General features: G+C 38.2%; 1 protein-coding gene across 1 annotated transcript in view; it reads right to left on the reverse strand.

The window, feature by feature from the left end:
* Positions 1-2573: 2573 nt before the first annotated feature.
* Positions 2574-23721, reverse strand: part of TMEM200A (transmembrane protein 200A) — a 51884-nt gene continuing 30736 nt past the window's right edge. Inside the window, exon 2 of the mRNA XM_058020355.1 lies at positions 2574-5742. Coding sequence (XP_057876338.1) covers positions 4251-5726 — 1476 coding nt within the window. The 5' untranslated portion in view covers positions 5727-5742 and the 3' untranslated portion in view covers positions 2574-4250. The remainder of the gene's footprint in view (positions 5743-23721) is intronic.

The following is a 23721-nucleotide window of genomic DNA, read 5'->3' on the forward strand; positions in this document are numbered from 1 at the left end:
AAAAAAGCGCTGGAAAGATGAAGGCAGAATTTCCTGGAAAGGATTAGAAAAGAACTCATATAAAGAAATAATTTAAGAGTATAAGACTAAAGCAATTCAGGAACTCCTTAAGCAGAATGTAAGTCTTTTCAGAGAGAAACTGCTGCAGCAGGTTGAACCTATTTCTCAAATTTCTCTTAGGAGAAACCATAGAACCAACAATGCTGCATTTTATGAATGAGCAAAACCAACTTAGGATCTGAGAAAAGCAATATGATACAGTTGCAAAAAAGATTATTTAGGTAATGTAAGAGGCAGGACATTGTAGATGTCTACCTCCAAACCTGGCAACCTCAACAATTCTGCTCAGTTAATAACATAAAATTCCACTTCCAAAACCATACTGAGGGTGCCAGATCACCTTTCCATCCTTTACACAGCTCCAGCCTTAGGGCAGCCATCAGGACAAGTAACACTGTGCCAAAGCCCTTCTGCTGTTGAGAAAACTCATGCCTTCCCATCCATTAAGCCACGTACAACTGAGCAGCTGAAAGCATTTGTCAATCCCTCCTGCTGAACTCAGCACTGCTCTGCAAGAAGGGTTTGGTTCGTTGCCTCCCCGCGCGAGTAAATTGGAATCACCAGGGAGTAGTTAAACTATCAACCTGTCAAGAACCCAAGCCCTGTTTCAAGGATTTTATCCAGCAACCACTTCATGTAAAATACAGAAGCAATTCTGGAAGAGATTGTAACCCAGCATTGTAAACCTATCATTGTAGAGTGCTGCTCTTTATTTCCTGATGAAACTTGCCCAAAAAATGTGCTTTGTTCAGGAGGGGCAGATGTAACCATCAGTCTGATCCACAGGCAGTGATTAAAAAGCTTACCTAAGAAGTAGAAAGTATATTTTTTCATAGTCTTAGGCAGAGGAAGGACAAAATTCTTTGTTTTTATGATCTAATTTTTTTTTGGAGTTACTCCATATAAAGGATGCAGAACCATAACATGTTCTCTGAATAGATGTAAGATTTAGCTTATTCTAGGAAAAAGTTGGTGGCGTAGCTCCACAATTATTTCCTCTGATGACAAAACTGTCCTGACTTTGGCTTCTTTTTCACCCTGCAGTGTATCTGAGAAACTCCTTGTGGGGCTACACATCAATAATGGAAATCAAATTTTAAAATTCTGTGAACAGTATCAGAAACTGAATAGGGTATTTATAGACTAAAGATACAATTTAAGACATGCTTTTGTCTTTATCAGTTCCTTACCTGCCAACAGCACATGGCTCCCCTTTTGGCCACTGTAAGGTTCCTGTATTCCCCTGTGTATTGCAAAGGGTCCAGACATCTTTGCCCTACTGCATTTTCTGATGTTTATGTTCAGGCCTCTTGAACTTTTACAAGTTTTCCCAACCTGAGCTTGAGTTGGAACTACCTAAGGAATATGAAACTGTGCAGTGTCCTCCATGAACCCTGAAGGAAGGTGAGCCTTCCCCTCAAAACAGCACTGGTGAGGCCACGTCTGGAGTGTGGGGTCCAGTTCTGGTCTCCTCAGAACAAGAAACGATGGACATACTGGAGCTGATTGTGTGACAGGCCACAAAGATGATGAAGGGACCTACAGGGAATGGCTGAACCAGCTGGGACTGCTCAGCCTAGAGAGGGCTCAGGAGGATCTTGTACAAATACCTAAAGGAGGTACAAAAAAGAAGGAGCCAGGCTCTGGAAAGAGTCAGGACAAGGGACAATGGGCACAAAATGAAACACAGGAGGGTGCATATGACCATTAGATAATCTCTTTTACTATGAGGGTGACCAAGCACTGGCACAGGTCACAAAGGGATGTTGTGAGGCCACTTTCCTTGAGGTTATGCAAAAACCACTTTGACACAGTTTTGGGCAACCAGCTCTACACTGTGAGACAGCCCTGCCTGAGCAGGAAAGGGGGTGGACAAGATGACCTCCACAAGTCACTTTCAACCCCAACAGTCCTGTGATTATCTGAATTAAATACTTCATCTTATGTTAATACGGAAACGTTTTTGTAGTAGGTCTGTCAGACATGAAGCTTCTTTATATGGTTCTATTTTGATAGCTTTACCTTGGTAAATTTTTCCCAAGTGAGTACATTTTTCAGTACCTACTACCTGTGTTAAAATAAAAAGTTCATCCCCTACTATACTTACAAAGGAACTACCATTCCCACATATGATAGTATGTGAAAAGTCTTTTAAGCTGTGATTTAATGCAGCTGTTAAGGAAATAAAAAGCTTACATCATTCAAATCTTTAATGGTGTTTCCCATTTTTAAAATAATACTTACTGCCAAACTAAAAAGAGCATGATGTTCTTTTTATACAAAGTTTCTCATAGCAAAACCACTTTGAATACATTTCACATTTCATCGGTAAAAAAAGCATTCAGCCTTTCCATATGTAGACATGTCACTGAAATCGATTACTCTGGAAGAAATATCTTGTGGCAGGCTAGTGATTTAGGCACAATGTTGCATACAGTGTCATATACCCAATTATACTTTGGTATGCAAGAGTAGAGATCATGGAGGAAAAACCAGGTCTTACAATGGACATGTGTAGAGAGACATTTTATTGCAAAAAATAGCAAATGTCTTAAGAACACTAACCAGTGAGTTATTAAAAGCTTCATAGCAAAATATTTAGCCAACTCTGTTACAATATATAGGCTTGAGGTTCTAACAGTTAACACTATGCCTCAACTCACCGAGCAAGTAACGCTCCTGATACATAAACATTGCGCAGTTGAAATACGGAGCTGAATATTTCATTAAATTAAAAAAAAGAGAAGGTATTTTATCCTTGATCTTTCATAATCTAATTAGTTGAGAAATTACAAGATTTTAACAAGCTTGATTCTTTTTGGGAAAAGCCATTAAAAATAATTCCTGAGTACTTAGGGTAAGTGAATATATCAAATCCAACCAATTAAGACCAACACCCTGTTGGGTGAGCCTTGCAGCTTTGAAGGGACATTCTCTAACGTGGCTGTAATGGCAGAATCATGGCCTAAACAGCAATGAAATACATGAAAACCCTCTGATACACACATTCCAATTCTCCTTTTCTTTAGCAATAGCCTACAACTGTCAACTGTGAAGCTTGCTTTGCTGAGAAAAACATTGTTTTAAATGTCAATTCCTTCTGCAAAATCTTGTAATGCAAATTGACACAGCTAAGCCTTCGGTAAACCATCATACCAATAATTACGTGAAATATATAAATCAAAATTTAGGCAAGGGGCTTTCATACTATGTTAGTATAGGTATTGAATTGTATGCTTTGTAGAAGTATTTTGAACACAGAGATCTAGTTACTTAGCATCTTGTTATTGTAATGAGAGACAATATATTCATTCTCCATTATTGCCTTCAGATGCAAGTTACAATATCACCTTATTATACACCATGTTTCTAAAATCCTGTTGGCATTCATCATTTTCCTAAGATTTTAATTGAATCTTTCTATTTTGATTTTAAAAGTGCTGCCAATCAAAGTGGTTTAGAGACTTAATCCCAGAAAAAAAATTCAGATTTCTTACTTTATGTATGCTCTTCCAAAATTACAGGATTAAATTACAATGGATGTAGAAAGATTATTATACAAAGCATAGTTAATAATTCACAACACTGGTATTCACTTGATCAATTACAGTGAATTCACAAAAATGGTTTTATTATATCCACTCTTTTCTATCCACCCACCCCAGTATGTAAACAAGTTTCTCACTATGACAATGGCAGGACTGCAGCTTCTGAGATGTATTGCAAGTGAAAGACAACACCTAGGAATAAAGCTCTGGATTTCACAATTCCAGTATGTGCTCCTGTTCACTTCCCATTCTAGACCACAAGACCACTGCTTTCAGTCTCTTGCAGTCTTTAAATCAAGAGAACTTACAGGCAAATTGAGCTTTTTTTCCTACTGCAGTCTCTTTTGGTGAAAAGTAACATGCGTATATAGAACAAAAGAGATAGTGACTTGGGAATAATTGGAATCAGTCGTAACAAAACTGTCCAAGCAATGACAATGTACAGTATTGCAGCTGAATGTTACTAAGACAAGAAATCCTTGGTTTTACAATGATGAAGATCTCTGTTCACACAAGCCAATTTTAATGGGCTATTAAGAATTTGGTTAAGAACAGGCTTGTACTGTCTCACTGAAAAGGAAACACTTGTCAAAATGCTTTTAAAAAATACCATATGATATCTTCTAAATTGTAATTTAAATATTAAAATCTTGTTTCAGAAGTTCCTCGCTTCAGGTTGTTACTCAAAAACTCATCATGTTCAAAACTCAAATTATTATGAGATCTTGATATCATAAGAAGCTTTTCCTTATTAGTGAAGTCTTTCTTGACTGCTGCTTGTGGCACAAGTAACCTATCCATGGGGTCCTCCTTGTTTTCTAGTTTCATATAGCCTTTACTGTTGCTCCGATCCAGCCTGGGCCAGCTGGGGTGTTTCCTTTGTTCAGCTTGGACAGTGAGCGTAGACGGACCCCTGTCCAAATCCAAGGACTTAGAATGTGAAGACAGAAGATGCAAAGATGTGTTGGAACCAAACTGCTTCCTGGCAGCACCAGGAGATAAAAGCTTTCCTGTGCTTGGTCCAAGGGTCATAGAAGACTTGAAGGGATCAGATGGAGTGTCCACAAATGAATTGTGTCGTGGCAGCATGGAAGCAGCTGGTCTGTAGGATTCATTGGTATCAGTTAGTGGAATTGCAAGAGAATCCATTGACAGATTTCTAGACTGACTCCTGGAGATCTCTGAGTCCTCAGTTATGTTGTCTATACTGGGTTCATCAATAACACAGTTATTCAGTTTAATTACTGGCAGTGTGAAAGCACTAATGGAAGAAGACACAATGGATTTTGTTTCACACTTTATGGAGTTAGTGTTTTTGTCATCTGAAGCCTTGCTGGAGTGAGGATAAAGTCCAAACACTGCACCAGATTGCTCAGCCAGCAGAGGTGGCAGGAGGCTACTAGTGGTCCTATCTTCATTTAGGGTAATCTCATCTTCTTCAGCAGAACTATCCATTCTAAGATTGCTCTTGAAGCCAGAGAAAGGCGCAACTGTGTTTGCAGCCAGCCGTGATGCACAGGAGCTCCCGCTGTGCCGGAGTTCTGCTTCCCCCAACAAGCCAGTGAAGGCACCACTCAGCTGCTTCTGTTCCCTGATCCTCAGGGTGTGGATGTCTATTACAGTGGAGTATATGTCTCTCATGTGTATTATTTTTGTTTCCTTGTCACGGTTTTCATGGAGAATGGCATTTGCACAAATAAAAATGAAGATTCCAATGCCCATTGTGAAAGGTCCCAGCATTTTCATCTTATCCGAGTGCATGTGCTGTTCAAAGAAGCGAAGCAAAATGCTTCCTTGGCTTCTTGGGGTCCGGGTTTCATTTACAGATGGATTATCTTCAGAGCCTAACAGCTGTTCCTTCTGGGGCCAGTATCCAAGGATGGCCATTGCAATTCCAAAGAATGCGATAAGCACTCCCAAGACAAGAAAGAATCCCGATGGAGAATAGAGACGGATTTTGCCCCTGACAATTACTACATCTGTCCTGGGCCGCCGCCGAACTGGTTTCTTCTCCTCAGGAACTGGTACTCCAGCTAGATTTACATGCTGCTGAGATCTGGCAGAGTCTTGCCTTTTTAAGGCAGCCAGTCCTGTTATGACTCCTCCGGTTGCTATCATAGCTCTATATTGTGCCCTGGAGAAAAAAAAGAAGCAAAAATGTTGAGGCAAGCAAAGGCTGTCTCTACAAAACTAAATAGCTTTTTGTTAATATGAAAATATTTCTTGATAATTAAAACACTCTTGACTATAAAAAAGCTACTACTATAGCTCCAGTTGTGACATAGTTGCAGTTTTGAGATTCATATGGTATCCTAAAAAAAATTATTTTCCCAAAGTCCTTTTTCACTGTAAATATCGATAATAAAGCTTCCATCAGTGATACAGACAGTAAAGCTAGTGTTCTTAGTGGTGATATATCAGGAATAAAGATAAAATAGCCAGAAGTCTTACCAGGTAATTTATCTCTGGACTGGTCTGCAGCAAAGTCAATAATATATTATTACCTTGTGGATAATTTCGACACTTTAGCTACTAGTTATTTTTAAAACTTCTGAGACACAATGTCTGTTACTACAGTTCATTCTACATCTCCCCTTCAAGAGATCTTTCCTGATAGATTTCAGCATATAATCACACATATTTATTACAGCCTTTAAATAAGCTCTTATCAAGTCTATTCAGATATCCTGAGTCTCAGCTGAAGAATAATTTCTGCCTTTGTTAATAATGTTGATCCTCACATATATAGATATTTTCCCCCTTTGTTTGTTCCTCTTGGACTATTGCTCAAAAACCTCCATTAAGTTTTATCAGACAAGAAATTTTCATAAATTTCAAATTAATAATTCTAAATTTTCTTAGTTTTATGAGGAGATTTTATTTCATTTTAGCCTTACTTTGGTACCTGGTTGCCTGTTACATGAGAAATATTAACCAGCAAGGGTTTAAAAGAGAAAGTCATATTTGATCGTTTTTTATGAGCAAAAGTAAAAAATGAAACAACACAGTTCAGGATAGTTCTATTTTACAAGGCATTTTGACTCAAAAATCATTCTGTGTTTAATTAACTAGTATTAGAATTAATGAGAGATGACATTATAGAGTAAAATTAAGATACCATAAGTTAGGAATGAAAAAATTATGTCCTCTTTGGCAGTGTTATTATGCTCAGAGATAAAGAAAGGCTGACAGCCTGTTGCAGAGGAAAAGGCTCTGTGTCAAACCTGGGGGTGGCTTAAAAAGCAAAACCAAAGTGGAACTGAGTGAACAAAGAGAGGTGCTGAAAAGCAGAGGTAAAGCAAATCGGTGACTGCTTCCAATTTACAGGCAGTGATTTTCATCAGATCCCTCAAACTTGTAATTTTGTTTTGAATTTTAGCAGTGCACCTCTGGTAAGAAAAACCAAAAAACATTGGATCTCTTGTGTTAGGAGAAGCAGACAGACTGTTATGATATGACGCTGTCACAGATTTCCAGCACTGCAAACAGGTGCCACATAAGCACATCTACAAGCAGCAATCGGCCCAACCCACCAAATATGAACTGGATTAGGAAATTAATAAGGCATTCGAAAAAGGTGACTAAGTGGGAGGAAATTGAAAACAGCAGTTCAGATGACAGAAAGACTAACAACCCTGAACTCCCTCCTTGCACCCTCACTATTAGAGGACAGAGGGCTTCCTCTCTTTCTGGGAAACCTTTCCTATACGAAGAAAAGACTTGAAAAAGTCTAGGCTGATAAGTATACTGCATTTTCTGAATTTTTGCAAGAGAAATCATAACATTATTACAAAAATCTCAGAAATTTCACTTGTACTCTCAGGTTTCATGTTCATAATCTCTCTGGGAATTTTCAGACTTTGTAATTAATTTCCTTTTTGATGCTCCCTTGACAATTTCCATATTTCAGTGCAAGTTAATGTCTTGAATGCTTTGTTAATTTTTTTTTAAGACAAAAATGTTTAAATACCCCAAAGAAAGTTATTTGACATTGATAATCTTTCAAACTTTCTCGTGTGCTTACATGTTTATGGGTTTCAGCCAAAGCAAAAGTTCCTTATTCTGTAAAACAATGTTTTGAATGTCTGGACAGAAATAAACAGGACTTAGTCATTACAAAAGATGTTATATTTTGTTATGACTCAATTAAATATAATTCGTTTTCTCTATTAAATAACTTAAGATAATTACAGCACATCTTTACTGAAATGTAAAATCGTTTAGCTCTAATCTAGTTTGTTCCATTAATCTTTTACAATTGCCAGACCTTTGTGGTGAACAAGGAGTTTCCATATTCACGTGGTATTTTACAGGCACACACGAACCCACTCTGCTCCTTCTCAGGGCTGCCATGGAAGGGCACAGGCACAGCAGTTTAGTGCTAAATTCACACTGTGCCTGTTGGCAGGGTTTGTTATTTTATGTACTGTTCTCTGCTCATCACAGCTACCTGAATTGCACCAAGGGTGAACAGAATAAGCTTACATCTGCTTGCTAAATATTTTAAACATACCTCTAGCAAGATGTCCTCTCTAACTCCAAAAAGCAGAGCAAATAAAAACATGCTTAAGAATTACATCTGGGGGTATCTTTCTGTAGAAAGTTCTTATTTTTAAGTTTTGCAGAAACTGGGAAGCCATATCTCAAATTCATTATTATCTATTACTTGAAGGACAGAAATTGAGATTTCTGAAAGTGAGAAAGAAAGCAAGATCTCTCAAGGCACACAGCTGGGTTCCAAACTATTCTATGATTCTGTGATTTCAGGGGAACATATTCCTCACTTCCTTTTTACTGCATCAGAAATTGGGCTCAGGGGAGAAAAAAGTCTGGCTGCCAAAAGACACAAGCTTATTTTGTACATAGAAAGAGTCTCTTTCCTATTTCTTGAGTTTACATCAATGTTATTGTACTTTCTTTCACAGAAAAAATCACAATCAGGTTTGTAAATAATAATTTGCAATAAGCCAATTTTGATATTTCCTGCATCTAATAAAATCAATAGTGTTAAAATACATATTGGTACGAGACGGTTTCACTTCATCCTAGAAGCTTTACCAAACCAATTACAATGAAGTGCATATTAATAAGAAAACTGTATTTTAGAAAATACTGTATTTATAATAGATGTTGAAGATACATATCATTTATTCTGCAAATCTGTTTAGTTTTGTCACATATGAGGCACAATATGAGTGCTGCTCATTAAATGCTGCTTAAAATAGAAATAGATTGGTGCAGTTCCACCTTTCCACCCTTGAGGGAGGCCCACCAGGACTCAGGACTCCCATGCCTCCCACTGTCAGGCAACAGGACAGCTGGTGGATGAAGGGAAGTGGAAAGGGGTCCCTATTTGAGGAGGTAATAAAAATTCCTCCAGACCCCCATCACTACCTAGGTGCCACTTCAGAACAGGTATGAGACCCTGGATCTAGAGGGTCAGCCAGAGGACGTAGAAGAAAATGATCTGCCCAGGGAGCCTCCCAATTATGCTTCATCTGTCAGCAGGATCAGCACCTCTAACATCAAGAAGAAAAGAAGGGTAATCCTAGTGGGAATGATTCCCTTCTGAGGGAACAGAGGGCCCCATAAGTCGACTGGACCCATCCCACAGGGGCCCTGACATATGGGCCCCTCATCCCACTGAGAGACTGCCTGGGCTGACTCAGCCCTCTGATTATTGCCCACTGCTGATACTCCAGGCTGGCAGTGATGGGAGTGCAAAAAGGAGTGTCAGGGCAATTGAAAGGGACTTTAGGGCACTGCATCAAGTGGTTGATAGGGCAAGAGCACAGGTGGTATTCTGCTCAGTCCCTTTGGTGGCTGCAGAGCAAAAGCAACTGGAAGCTGCATAGGATGTTCTAGTAGCTCCAACTAACTTCTCATTCCACTGCTATTTATTTCTCTCTTTGACCTAAGAGACCACCACCTTAATGCCCATCTTTCCTGCCTAATGACCACAACTGTACTGCTTCCAAGTAATTGTTTTTCAGAGATGGCCTAACTATTAAAAATCTAATTTTTCTCTCAGTAACTATTACCAACTCTCAACTTGCAGTAAGCTTTAAAGCTTGAGGCTGCTACTTTAAATGCCTGAAAACTAATGCCTTATCTAATTTGTTCAACTATTTTGGTATTATATAAGTTCTTACTTCTACCTACAACTTAGTCTTTTGAATACATGCAAAATAATTGGAATTACACAGAGATCTTTCACTTAATTTTAAATTCTTCCCAGTAAAGATGGGAATCAAACTTTTTTTTCTCTCATTTATTCTTTAAAAAATGACTGAGAATTATGTGAAATTATCAGAACTGTACATGCTATTTCCTTGTAGTTTAACTTGATGTAAAGTTTTCTGAAAAGTTCAATTCTTGTGTGTTAGCAAAAAAATCAAACATTACTGCAGTAAGAAGTACCGTGTGAAATCAGAACCTGATTTCTATTACTACAGCATTTCCTATCTGACTATTTCAGCTTATTAGGAAATTTATTTCCCAACAGTATTTGATTTGTTATAGTTTTACTAAATTTTGAATTTTAACAAGAACACAAATTTTAATATCAGTGAAAGTTTCTTTCACATTTGATAAACCTAGAATCCCAGAAATTATGGAGGTGACAGACTGTTTACTCATAGTATGTTTCTCATAATCAAGAATGTAAATGACAAAATCATAAGAGAAGAGGCAACTGAGTAAACAAATTAATATTAAGCTATATTTAACACATCTATAGTTTCTACTGATGAACAATGTATACAAAACAATATGCTATTTCTGCACAGAAGTTGTCATCTGGTACAATCTGTTCTATTCCAAGGGTAAAAATATCCATCTTTATAGGCCCAAAGGGATTAATCATTCTGGTAGAGGCTATACTGCAATAGCCAGAGAGTAGTTCCACAAGAAGCAGAGAAAACCATCTCAAATTACAATTTTATTTAGCAGCAATTTTTTATTTAGCAGAGCTTAACAAGCAGCCCCTCCAACAACCCACCACACCAACAGGACCACCTTACAATGATTCCTCTTTCTCCTATCCATTCATCAAAACATGACCTGGCTGAACAGATTAAAAAACAAAGCAAGCATGCAAAAACTGTCTTTTGCATTCATGATTATGGGGTATTTTAATTTCACTTTAATTGATGATAGCTGAGAAGAAAGCATGTGGAATGTGGCAATGAAAATCTTCATAACTTCAGCTGATATTTCAAAGTCATGCTAGCAAAAGCCAAGGATGCGACATTTAAAACATTAAAGCTTTGAAATCTCCAGGTGAATCCAACCCGTTTGGATTCAAATTCCCTTTAATGGTGTCTCTTCTAGGCTGTAAAGGAATAAGCTTAGGGACCAATCACACCCTTTTAACGTCCTGGTTGCCAATTTGCCTGTGGAAGCAGGCCAAATTGTGCAAGCAGTTTCACAGCACAGAGAAGGAAAGGCAAGCTGCCCACAGGCCAGGCAAGGCAAGAGCACCAGGGTGTCCAAGCGGCAGCAGTAAGCAGACATTGAAAGAGAAGGTTCCCTAGATGTTGGCAGACCATGCAGCTGTATCCAACAGTTTGTATCTGCTTTATAACAGTACCATGTTAAACAGTCAAATCTTTGCAATCATAACTGAAAAATAAAAGTTTGCTATTAAGGACACATCTGTTGGGAAATCTGAAATCTGATCCAGTTATTTTTAAAATCTGTATTTGGCAGTGGTTTTCAAATCTGCACTGTACTGGTTTAAGCAAGACCACAGGGGCCCAGCAGTTACCTCTGCAGAATCTGTGAAAGACAACTATGTGCCATGGCACATCAGAACTTTTTCATTGTCCTACTATACAAATTTGGGAACTCAAACAATGAAGGGAAAATGAATTTTTAACAAACAAGTTCAGGCTTTAATGAGAGTTACAAGATCTCATTTTTATACATATTTTTATAACTATACTGTGTCATTTTGAAGCACACACAAAGGGTACATTTGCATTGTACACAGGGTCAGAATTCCTTTCTATCAAAGCACCTTGGATGCAAATTTCAGTTGTGGCAAGTATTCAAAGGAGACAAACTGAATCCACAGTGGATATATCAAATACCTATTTGCACTCAAATTCATTCTATTTCATTAGTAAACCTGGACCATGGCACTCTTAGTTGTGATCATTTTGACAGTCCACTGCCTTGTACTAAAGCACAGCAAGGCAAGTACAGGTGTGCCTGTGAGTAACCTAACTTCCTAACCTAGCTTTCCTCAAGCTCTTACAGTAAGTGTCTGCATTACAACTCAGTGGAGAGGGTATAAAATTACACCAAACCCCAGCAATTATGATAAGAAAGCCTTGGCCCTTCACTGTTATTTGGAGGAGGGGAAAATGAAACTCATACCAAAGCACCAAACTAGTCTAACAAGGTTATACTTAATTAAGTAATTCTCTCAACTGGACAGGGACCAGACCTTTCTTACAGAGACACAGCTGATCAATATTCAAGTCATCACAAGGATTCCATTTCTGTTGGCAGTAAGACAACCCACTATTTCCTTTAGAAATCTTTTTCTCTCCTTCAGAGGGAGAGAGTTCCTTCCTTTATCCAGTTTGCACCTCTTCTGTGTGTCATTGTCTCATGTCCTAAAACCATCTGCTTGGTTCTGGCTTCTTGATCACCCCTCTGTAGGTACTGGGGGTTTGTCCTCCTAGAGCCTCCTCTTCCTCAGGGCTGAATCCCTGAAGAAGGATTCAGCCTCCCAGCTCAGTCTGTTCTCCGAAGACAGCTTCGGGTCCTGGCCTCCCTGGAGCTCCATGCTGAACTTGCTGCAGTCTGCAAGCATCTTTCTTCACACTTTATTAATATGAAACTCCTTTTCTTGAAATCACCTGGGCTTGTATTTGGCTCTAAACTACTAACATGAAATAATAATAAAGTAATAACTAGGGAATTTGAACTAAAATTTGCAAACTTAGAAATACTGATAAATACAATTGTAGGGTAAGAGAGAGTGCCTGTTACTCAGATTTGGGGAGTGCTGTGACTCCATACTTTAAATCACAGCAAAAAAAATCCCTTTTGAATTACTTCATCACTTACAGTATCTGCCATATACATTAATTATTCCAACTATTATGCCAAGGTCAAATGTAAGGTGAACAGCCAGCAGTACTGCATAAAGATGAATGCCTGAGCTGCTTATCCTCTTTGCTATTATTTCTCCCTCAGCCTGATCCTTTCAGTGGGTCATATACTGTAATTCTGTGCAAAATCAGCAACATTCAATACTGGCAGCATTACACAGAGCTCGTTAGCTACTCACAAAAGCACAGAACACACATCAAAGAGGGAAAGAAGGAACCTGAGTTTCTATATTTTGTTTTCAAGACGCTGCTCTATGACTTGGCCTAGATTTGGTCTGCCAGCTTTTGCCTGGCCCAGTTGAACTCATTTTAAAATTTGTTCCATCCACAACTATGTCTACTGGCACACTGCAGTAGAGCAGGTGAGTCTAGAGAAGTCATGGATTTTACCAAGGTAAAACTCAAGAAAAACGAGGTGGCTGCCAAGGTCTCCTATGTCTAGAACAGCTTTGCAGTCATTACACAGTGAACCAAACATGTTCTCAGGTCACAAAACACCTGTCTCACACAGCATACACATCCACCTGTCCCACCACTGTCATGTGTGATGTCCTGAATTCCCAGCTGTCCGTCTCTCTCTAGCTGTAACATTTTAAAGTCCTAGATGATAAACTAAAGAAACACAAGATCTCAGGCACTGCATGTACCTATTTGTGGAATGCTTACATAACCTCTGTATCCACTGTATTAAATTATCAGTAAATTCAGAGCTGTAACTTGTTTTAGGAAGTGTGCACCTAAAACTTCTTCACTTATGCATAAAAATTTCCACTTCCTATGCACATATACATCACATCTTGTACCAAAATCTATTACAGACCAACAGCAAAAAGCAAGGAGCTAAAAAAAGTCTGAGGAAACAAAAATGGCAAGTAGCTTTATACTGTTTGAAGAAAAGTTGTTTAAAATGCAATTGATTAATAAAGTTTTTAAATTTTCTTCCTGGAAGAAAAAAAGAATCCTCAGAATATGCACACAGAAAAATAAAAACTGGATAACAAGGTTTCACTGTTGCTTTTATTTTCTTTCATTATCCAGTTTGTCAGAGTTTTTCTACTAAAAAACAGCTAGGATTTTTTTAGCCTAAACTGAACAAGGTGACAACTGCCCTTAATGACTGAAGTGACAAAATCTGTTTCCAAGCTATTTTAGCACTTTACTTTGTGTAAAACCATTTTCTAGTGAAAATCAAATGGAAGCAGATATTGGCTATTTAGCCAAATATTCATAATTATTTTAGATACTTTCGTCCATTCAAATTATTAGTGTTCATATTCAGTACATAGAAATCCTGGTTTATATAGGTCTACAGGTGAGAGAAGTAAACTATTTTAAATCTTTTATGCCATGCAATCTGTTGCTTTCAGTATCAAGAGAAAGTAAAGCATTTTATCAAACATAATCACTTTATAAGCACAAACTAATTAAAAATGTGTTAAAGAAGCAGACGGATATTTATGTATTTGTTTTAATTTGAAGTTTTTTTAGTTTTTATCTTTTAGACATCACCAAGAAAAAAAGGAGCTCATTTTAGAAGAAAGTGAAAATTTTGAGGTAATACTATAGCCTATCAACCCCAAAACTGAAATCCAAAATGCACAGAACTAATCTAAATCGTGAAGCAAGTTCACACAATGCAGATCAGAGACCAGTTATCAACCACAAGTCATGAAATAAATTTTATAATGGTCTCTAGATGTTTCTGAAAGACTGAATGTGTAAAAGCAGAGTAAAGGATTTGTTCTCTGTCGTCTACTGCAAAGGAAAAGCATGACTAAACACTCCAGGGTTCAGCACTCCAGAAAGGTTCAGTTTCCTAATTAAAAAAAAAAAAAACCAAAACATGAAACTAGATTGGAAATGTTAGGAAATACCTTAATTTTCAAGCCCTAGAATTGCTGGTTCTTCAATTCTTACACAAAAAATTTTGAGTAAGACACTGACTGACACTTGGTGCGGAGGTAAAAGCGCAGCTATGTTGGGGTGCTCTGGCTACCATTTTACACTCACATATCATCCAGCTTAACTTAAGCAATATGTTCCTTGATTTAGTCAGAGACAAAATCTCCAGCCTGGACACACACCTAACACGTGTCAGCAAGCAGCTCTCAAGACCAAGCACCAAACAAATGTCCTTATCTGCACTACATGCTCAGTTAATCAAGTTAATTCACAGGTTCTAACAACAGTAATTTCCCACTGCATACATGTCCAATGACTCTAAGTTCAAACAGTACCAGGAACAAAATGGAGTAGGTATTTCACAGAAGGCTTAAGTAATACCCATATTTGATATGAAATCAAATCTATTTGCTCCACAACTAAGATGTCTGAGCAGCACTTTCACCTTGACCTAGAAAATACTTCCTGTTCTCTAAAATACACAAACGCAAAGGAGCAGGAGTAAGCATGCTGTGTTTACTCTCAAAGACATAGCACCAATTTTTTAAACATAAATAATGCAAGACTCTAATTCTGAAGAATATTTAGTTATCTATACTGCACAGTTGTATTAGAAGATCTCAGTGAATAACAGAGGTACAAAAATTATTTTAAGTGCTCAACAGAACTTAAAGATCTAGGACCAAAAAGTAACTGGGAAAGCCACAGACCTAGCCTTATTTGTCCATTAACCCTGGCAATGTAATTTTAAATAAGTGGCTGAGATACTTGTCTGGGAATTTCGGTGTCCCGAGTGCCAGGCCCTTCCACCAGCAGGAACCTTCTTCCTACATCATTAGTAAAGTCCATGCAAGGAGTCTTTAGAAGAACTGGAATTTGGGATCCCTGAGCACCCCAGCCACAAGGTGTGAGTGCTTGTATGGCCAAGAGAAACATTTGCCAAGGCACAACTGTGGCCCTAAGCTACCATTACACTCACCTTGTTTGTCATTTCCTTCTGAAATCTCTTCTGAAAACATGGGTTAGGATGTTCCTTACACTGCAGGCCTTTATGCACATTAATCTGCTCTGCCAGGTAGCAACACAGATCAGCTCCTCCTAAGGTCTCTGTTGTTATCACTAACAAGGTCACAGTACCTGAGCTGTCACATCTAAAGACAGTTCCAGCATCTCAACACTAATTTTTGGTGATTCAGAGGTACAGGTGGGCTCTCAATTACAATGCCATTGTATTAGTTCACAGGGGCAGAAAAATCAGTGTATGAGGTTTAGGTTATCCTATGTTAGCAAATCAATTAGGCTATCATTATATCACAGCTATTATTAGGACATTAATAACAGAGTGAAAATTTTCTTGGGTCTCAAGAATCCCACAAAAATAAGCAAACTGGTTAGCATGATGCTATTTCCAGTATGTCAACAATAGTTTCAAATACCAGATACAAAAACAGATAGTCATACTATTTCACAGAGAATGGAAAGCATAGTTCAAAAATAATTCTGGTACACCACACAGTCAAACATTTTTGTCCATTTATGGATGACAGAGAAATAAACTATTAGTAAGTTAACAGTAAACCTCAATTATGTCTTCAACTGCAGACTAGAATGATCCTGCCAGACATCCACATGGGGGCATCAGTAGAACCTGTAAGCATCCACACTACTACATAGCAAATTGATGGGTAAACTCAAGTTACAAAGTACACACAACAGCAGCAGTTTCAAGACACAGATTACTATTTTACATGTGCAAAACAACAGAAATGTTGAAATATGAAGCCACTTCTGCTATGCAAATTATCCATCACAAACTATTTCTTCCATAATTGTAAACAGCTCCATTGTCACTAGTATTATAATAACCACTCTCTTTGTAGAACCCAAAACTAAAGGTACTATGAACAGAAGGAACCCACTGGGACCAAAGTAACCTGTGTGCAGTGAGACACTAAGAGAAAGACATGCTGAAACACTGTGGGCCAAATTTATGAACTGAATCTTAAGCTTTGGTAGCAGAATTCACTTACACAGGATACATAACTTGCATAACAACTCCCTCTTTTTTTTACCATCAAAAATCTGTGAACATTATTGGGAGTTAAAGCCAAACAATTCCTTGGTAGTACATGAAGAAAGGTCAGCTAAACAGAACAGAATAACTGCTACCTCCTCACTTCTACTTGCTTCCAGAATGTCTGAGTGTTGTAAGCACAGGGGACTTGACATAAAGCACATAACTTGTGAACCCTAAAAGGTCTGCCTCCCTCACCTCAGACACCTACACTCCATACTGCTGCCCTACATTTTAAACATACACAGCTCATCCATGGGACCGAGTTCTCTGATATACGGCTAAATTGCTTTTCATTTTATCTCTATAAATCGGCATATTACTGTCCTGATATTTTGCAGAAAACCACCTCCCTTCAGTTTTCCAGTAAGACTGAGTTCCTAATAGAGAGCCTGTGGAACAGCAGACTGCCAGGCCTTAGGAAAATTAGAATAATTCTAGCACATGAGGACTGATCAACAGCAATGCTAGCTAAGGCATGGTGCCCTAGTTAAGGACCTATTAATGGATGCATTGCTGATAACATGCTGGCTTATCTGGTGTGTTGTGCATTTTCAGTGCCCTCCATTTGTAAAGTCTATATATCTGTGTTTTAACATATTTGACCTACCCTGTAATTGCTGTAGTTGACTCGTGTGATCATGACAGATGTCAACATTGACTGATGCTAGCTAACATTTCAATTTAGGAGGAGATGCAAACTATTATTAGCATGTATTATAGGCTGCAATTTCTTCACAAAGACTTGTAGTAATTTTTCACTCTTTGAGGTCCTCATTTACTTTATTGTTACATCACCTCATGCCATTAATATTTTACTTACTTTGCTTTAGCCTGGATATAGTCATTGTTAATTAAAGAGATAAATATCAGTTTAACTTAATGTTCTCCTGACTTACACAAAGCCAGTATAATGTTCAGAATCAAGCACTTAGAAATTAGGCACACTTAAACTAAAGTGAATGCATAACCATGATTGTTTGAGGCACCGCTAAAAACTGTTGATCTGTGATACAAATATAGACAGCATAAACAATTAAGAGATGATTCCAACAAGAAGTTAGAAGTCCAAAAGACAGAAAATATAGTCAGGTTTTCCAGTTAGTGTAAAATTTAAACTTCTGGCTTTAGGATCTTCTCAGATAATCACAGAGCATTTGTAGCTATCAGTCAGTCTGGTATGTCTAAACATTTAGTCAAATTTCTGAACACATTGCTGAAGAGAAAAGAAAGCAGGGTCAGTAAAACTTAGCAGACTACTGAATGTTAACAGATACAGTATGGGTTACTCTTTTTAGTTTTAGGAAACTACTGCAAAACTGCCAACTCTGTGTAAAAAAATAGGATGAAGAAATTGGGAGAAGATTAAGCTGGAAGTGTAGCTACAGGAAGCTGTCAGCAGCTCACCATAAAGTTTTCAGTTCAGAGTGTAGGGGAAAGAGTGAAATACAATGACACCAGTTAATTACTTTTTCAGGAGAAGGCTAGCAACACATTGCCAAATTACTTCAAATAGATTTATTTAAGCAGTTAAAGCAACAAGTAAAAGTAACACTAAAATTATCTATGCAGATTTGAAGGCATTCACTAAAACTCACAGAAAATAGACAGAACACTTTTAAACAAATCTTTATTTATGATTCCTCTTTTCTCACAGTTCTGTTCAAAGGTCACAATTCAACACATGTTCCTCCTAGAGGAAATACGGCGGCAGTGCTAATGTAAGTATGGAGTAAGAGGCAGCTTTAAAATATAGCAGACATTATGGAACAGTTGGGACTGTCCAGATTATTCCAACCAGAGCATGCCTGAAGTGCAACCCATCTCCAATTTTGTGAGATATTGTCATAATGTGCTGATTCTGAACACAGGCACTGAGCTCTTTCACTTCCTTATGAAAACCTCAAGAGCTTGAGTCTGCAGAAAAGGCCCTTCCTAGAAAAACATGGGTAAAGTAAATGGGTTAGACAGATAGATTAGTGTGCATATCTATTTATTTATACAAGAGTTCAAGTTCATTATATGCCTAAAATGTGAATAAAGTAATTACTACTTCAACAGCAATGAAAGAAGTGCAGTAGCAGTACAGTAAACCAGATACCTGATAAAGTAAAAGGACGACTTTCATCTGACTGTTTTTTCCTAAAACTGTGCCCAAGAATTAGCAGAGTAAATATCAAAAGAAAAGAGTTCTGTAAAACTGAGCTCATGCACTGAGCTTGACATTTGAAATTGTGGCTGATAGAGCTGCAAACATTGAGGACCACACAAAGTGAATAAAGAGATAGAGGAGCATGCAGAAAGATGAACCAGATCATGCAACTATGCACAAACAGCCTGGAATGTCAGAGATAGAATGTAATTTAACCAAGGCAAATGCCAAAAAAATTAAGGTAACAAATGCAAACATGCTAGAAAGCAAGGAAAAAAATCAAACCAACAAAGATACCTATGCAAGCAATGAAAAAACATGACAGATGATAATAAAATCAAAAGGGAAAGTAAAAAAAGCATCTGGTTAGAGAACTCTTTGATTTGTAGGAAATATGTAAGGTCTGTGGGAGTTAACTAGTCAGATACACTTGTAGCTTCTGGCAGATTTGGCAGCTGATCACATCCTCCAGGTTCAGCTGGAGGACAAGATTTTACAGAACAAGATTCTCCTTTTCCTTTCCCATCACTTCACTGTTCTTTCTCTACAGAAAGGATCTACCATCACCTGCCCAGAGGCCAAAATAATCACTTCAGTGGTGCTTTATTTAGACTTCTAATTTAGGCTTCGCATTTACTCTTTCATTTTCCTTATCCTAGGGACACCAGCAAGAAGCAAGAAGGCTTGCTTCAGTCCTCTCAGAAGACATGGACTGCTCTATACTTGCTCAGTATAGCCAGCTAGCACAGCCACCATCAGACAGAGTGGATCATAACCGCCCAGCCTCAGACACTTTACATCACCAGGCTGCCCTGAAACACATTCATGTGGCTTCTCAGGCTGCCTTGACATGCCAGGGTGTGGTTCTAAGAGAGGCACATCCCAAGTGAGAGCATTCCAGGTTCCTGCAAACTCTGATGCTTCTGCCTTTCAAATAACTGTGAATTTGAGAAAAGGTTCAACACAAGCCTTTGGCAATTTTTCACAGCTGAGTTGATGAGTGGGTGAAAGAATGGGTCAGAACAGAGGGCACTCAACATTTCTGCTGTAGCCACTGAAAGCTAAATTCAGAAGTTGCCTACTACATAATTTGAAATATAGTTTCTGTACTGTCAGAAAACAGGATAGACAATTTGGTATTTTTGTTGTTGTTAATATTGGCAAATGTCTATTTGTTGCAATGTTTTATTCAGGATCTTTGAAGGATCCTGCTGCAAACTGCAACCATGAACAAACACCCTGAGCACCTCAGATTGGTTAAAAGTTGTTTCTAGATTTTTCACATGGACAGTCCACCTCCATATAGCTTCCAAGCTACAGAAAGATGCTTGTATAGTAGACCTCTATTACATGCTTACTGATAACACGTGGCAGCCTTGTGCCACTCAGACAGAAGGAGCCTTCCCCATCCTAGGAACAGACAGTGACAATACTGACCCTGATGGTTTCCCAAGGGCTGTTACTACATGCCTTTGCCATAACAGGAGCACAACACTCAGCTCATCACTGCCAGACGTGCTGAAAGGAGGGAGACAATACTAGGAACTGCTTTATTTAAGCTGACTTAAATACCCAAACACAAACCCAACTGCTGTGCACTCTTCCTAACTTTTCAGTTCATAATTAACATGTAGATCCAAAAATCTAGCCTGAAAAATCCCCATCTGAGCAGCAAAAGAATGTACCCACTTTGCAGGAAGATTGTGTGGGCACATTATATGGAGGCAGGGCCTTAGAAGACAAACCCAGATGTGTCTGCCTGCTTTGGGACTAGTGAGACAGATCTCTAAACTAGCCTGGAAGAAATTACTGCTTCTCCAGCTCATAGGTCTTCCCAAAGAGGACTCCCTTGCATGAAAACCCTTTCCTGATAAAATATTCTCACTTTTATTGAAATCATTATAGAAATGTGAGTAAAGAGCATTTTTGTAATCATCAAAGATTGACAGAACAGTTTCGGTTGAAGTGACCTTCAAGATCTTCTAGTTCCAACCACCCTGGTATGGACAGGGACATCTTCCAGTAATTATGGTGCTCAAAGCTTCATCCAACCCAACTTTGAACACTTCCAGGGAGGGCGAATCTACAACTTCTCTGAATAATGAGTTCCAGAGCCTCACCATGCTCATAGTAAATTATTTCTTCCTTATATCTAATTTAAACCCATCCTCTTTCAATTTAAAGCGATTTCCCCTTGCCCTATGCCTTTACATGTAAAGTCCTTCTCCTGCTCTCCTGTAGGCTCTGTTTAGGTACTGAAGGTGCTGTAAGGTCTCCCCAGTGCCTTCTCTTCTCTCAGCCTGCATTTATTGGAGGGGTGCTTCAACCCTCTGACCATCTTTGCAGCCTCCTCTGGACTCATTTCAACAAGTCATTAATCATTAACAGATGTTAATTACATCATCATCATCCCCTGGTGCCATAAATACCCCATGTGATCCTGCTCACAGAGGATCAGTATCTGTAAGGAGATTCCAATTTTCTTTCCATCTGAGTTATGTTGCAGGTCATGCAACTCCTAAAGCAGGGCCATTGTGTCACATACACTGCTTTATGGGAGCAGAAAGCAGTTTATGTGAGTTGCTGGGACATCCATGTCACTCTAAAAGCCATAAGTCCTGCAAGCTCTCAGAGTTGGCCAGAAATTGAGATGCCAATGTGCCTTTTTTTCTAGCTTGAAAATGTGTAATCCATGCATGATGCAACAATTAATGCATGCTACAGCTCCTCTTCTCTCCTCTCCTCTCTCCTCTCTATTCTACTGTCGTTACACTCACAAATAAGCATAGTGACACTTGTCCTTGCTAAGCGTCAAACAGCTCTAATTGCATCACACCACCACCTAACACTTGTTCTGAAAAAACAGTACTGAAGAACATTAGTGAAGTGCAGCACAGCCCACAGAATATTTGTATGAAACCTTCAATTTTCCAGCACTTCCTGATTATCTTCTGATTTGAGCTATGTGACCCAGCTGAGCATTAACATTGATTTTTTGATTTAATTACAGACACTCTGGCTTGGAGAGCTGTGACAAGCTGAAATTCAAATGAATAGGGCTTGCCCTGGCCTCCTCCTAATACATGCTGTGCTGATTAATCCAATCCTGTTCTGATTTTCTGCAGTTCAGGATATGTTTATCCATTCCCATTCCTTCACAATGAGTGCTGCTCACAATTTGCATCCCTGATTTACCACTGATTAACCATATGCCCCACATCAGCTTTGAGTACTTCACTGAAACTGTTATCACAGAAACCTGTTGCTGTAAAAGGAACAGGGGCAGTAAGAACAAGGCAAAGGGAGGGCAACCTGTGTTTTTGAGTAAGGATTTACAGATTAAGATTTGTATGGGCTGCAAAAGGAATATATTCTTCACAACATTTTTATTCTTATCCTTTTCTCTTGACAGCACGTGTGGTTGTATTACAGCTCAATGGTTAAGAACTTTATTTCATGGATAAAGTAAGTAGATTTAATCCATTCAGTGCCAACTCTACTGGCTCATGGAAGGGGTAAGAAAGAGATGCTATTCTGAGCTAAAAAGTACTGACTCATGCCTCTTACTTTAAAATCATAACCAAATCCCATCATACCAAAACCTACTCTTAGTCAATATCACAACAAAGTCATGTTCAGGAATATAGCTATAAAAATGACACCCTCATCAGATTATCACCAGTAGAATTTAACCACTTCTTAAGCTGAATATTCATTTCCTCTTTATGGAGCAATTAATGCCTAAAAAGCTGAGGGCAAAATTTTGACAAGTGATTCAGAACCTTTTTCAGAAATTACCTGAGAATCTTCATTCAAAATAGAAACTGAGTTCACAAATTACTTATGAGGTTTTGAGAGTTTTACCTTTAGGGTCTGAACCTACAATTATAAAAGGTTCCTCTTTAAGCATCTGAGCATTAGATCTTCCTAGATTCAATCTGTTACCTGGGCCATGGCTCTTCTTCTCTGATCCTACAACACAGTCTTCAAATTCCTATTTACTAATCACCAAGAAATTAAGTTATAACTGTTTCCCTAGGGCAGCTGTTCCTACCTTGTTTCTGCCTTATTCTCCCCATATGTTAGCCTTATAAAGACTTGGATTTTAGATTTTCAGACAAGCTTTTAACTGATGAATTCCCACCTTTCCTGTCTGTAGATCAATGGGGCTTTACTGCCTAACAGTCTTTGTCAATGCAAAAAGAAGAAAAGCTGTATCAAACAAGACTACAGAGGTCATACTATTCACTTCCCTAATGTGTTTATAGGAATCATCCTGTCATTATTTTGGGACAAAATCTTTGCTTTTTTTCCCTCTTTATTTCAGCAGTCCATGTCTGCTTGAGTTCTTGAGTTATACATAAAAAGCAGATTTAAAATATGTTAAATTATGCATAAATTCAGTAGTTCCCCCTTTAAATTACAGTAGGCTTTATACAGCAGGGAGGTGTGTTTGTGTGTATAAAAAACAAACATATTAATACATAAGGTGTTAACAAAATTACTATCAAAGATTTACCAGATTTGCTGAAAGGATCAAAGTCTTTCAATTTTGCTCTTTGAAAAAATGCTTCCTTGTAGTTCACAGCCCACCTGTGAACTTCTAAAGAAGTTTCCTGTAGAAAATTACAGTGGAGGGGGAAAAATAATAATATATTATAAATGTACACAGAAAACTATTTATTACAATGCATTGCCATCATATATAGGCAGCAGCAATAGTTTATTCAAAAGCTCTCTCTTGTCAGCAGTGTATGTAATTTGTGGACTTAGCATCAAATGATCATCAAGTGATTACACAAGTACCACATTACTGAACATAACCATGCATTCAAGACTGATCTGCTTATACAAACAGAA

Source organism: Melospiza georgiana, chromosome 3 (genome assembly GCF_028018845.1).
Source record: "Melospiza georgiana isolate bMelGeo1 chromosome 3, bMelGeo1.pri, whole genome shotgun sequence".
NCBI lineage: Eukaryota > Metazoa > Chordata > Aves > Passeriformes > Passerellidae > Melospiza > Melospiza georgiana.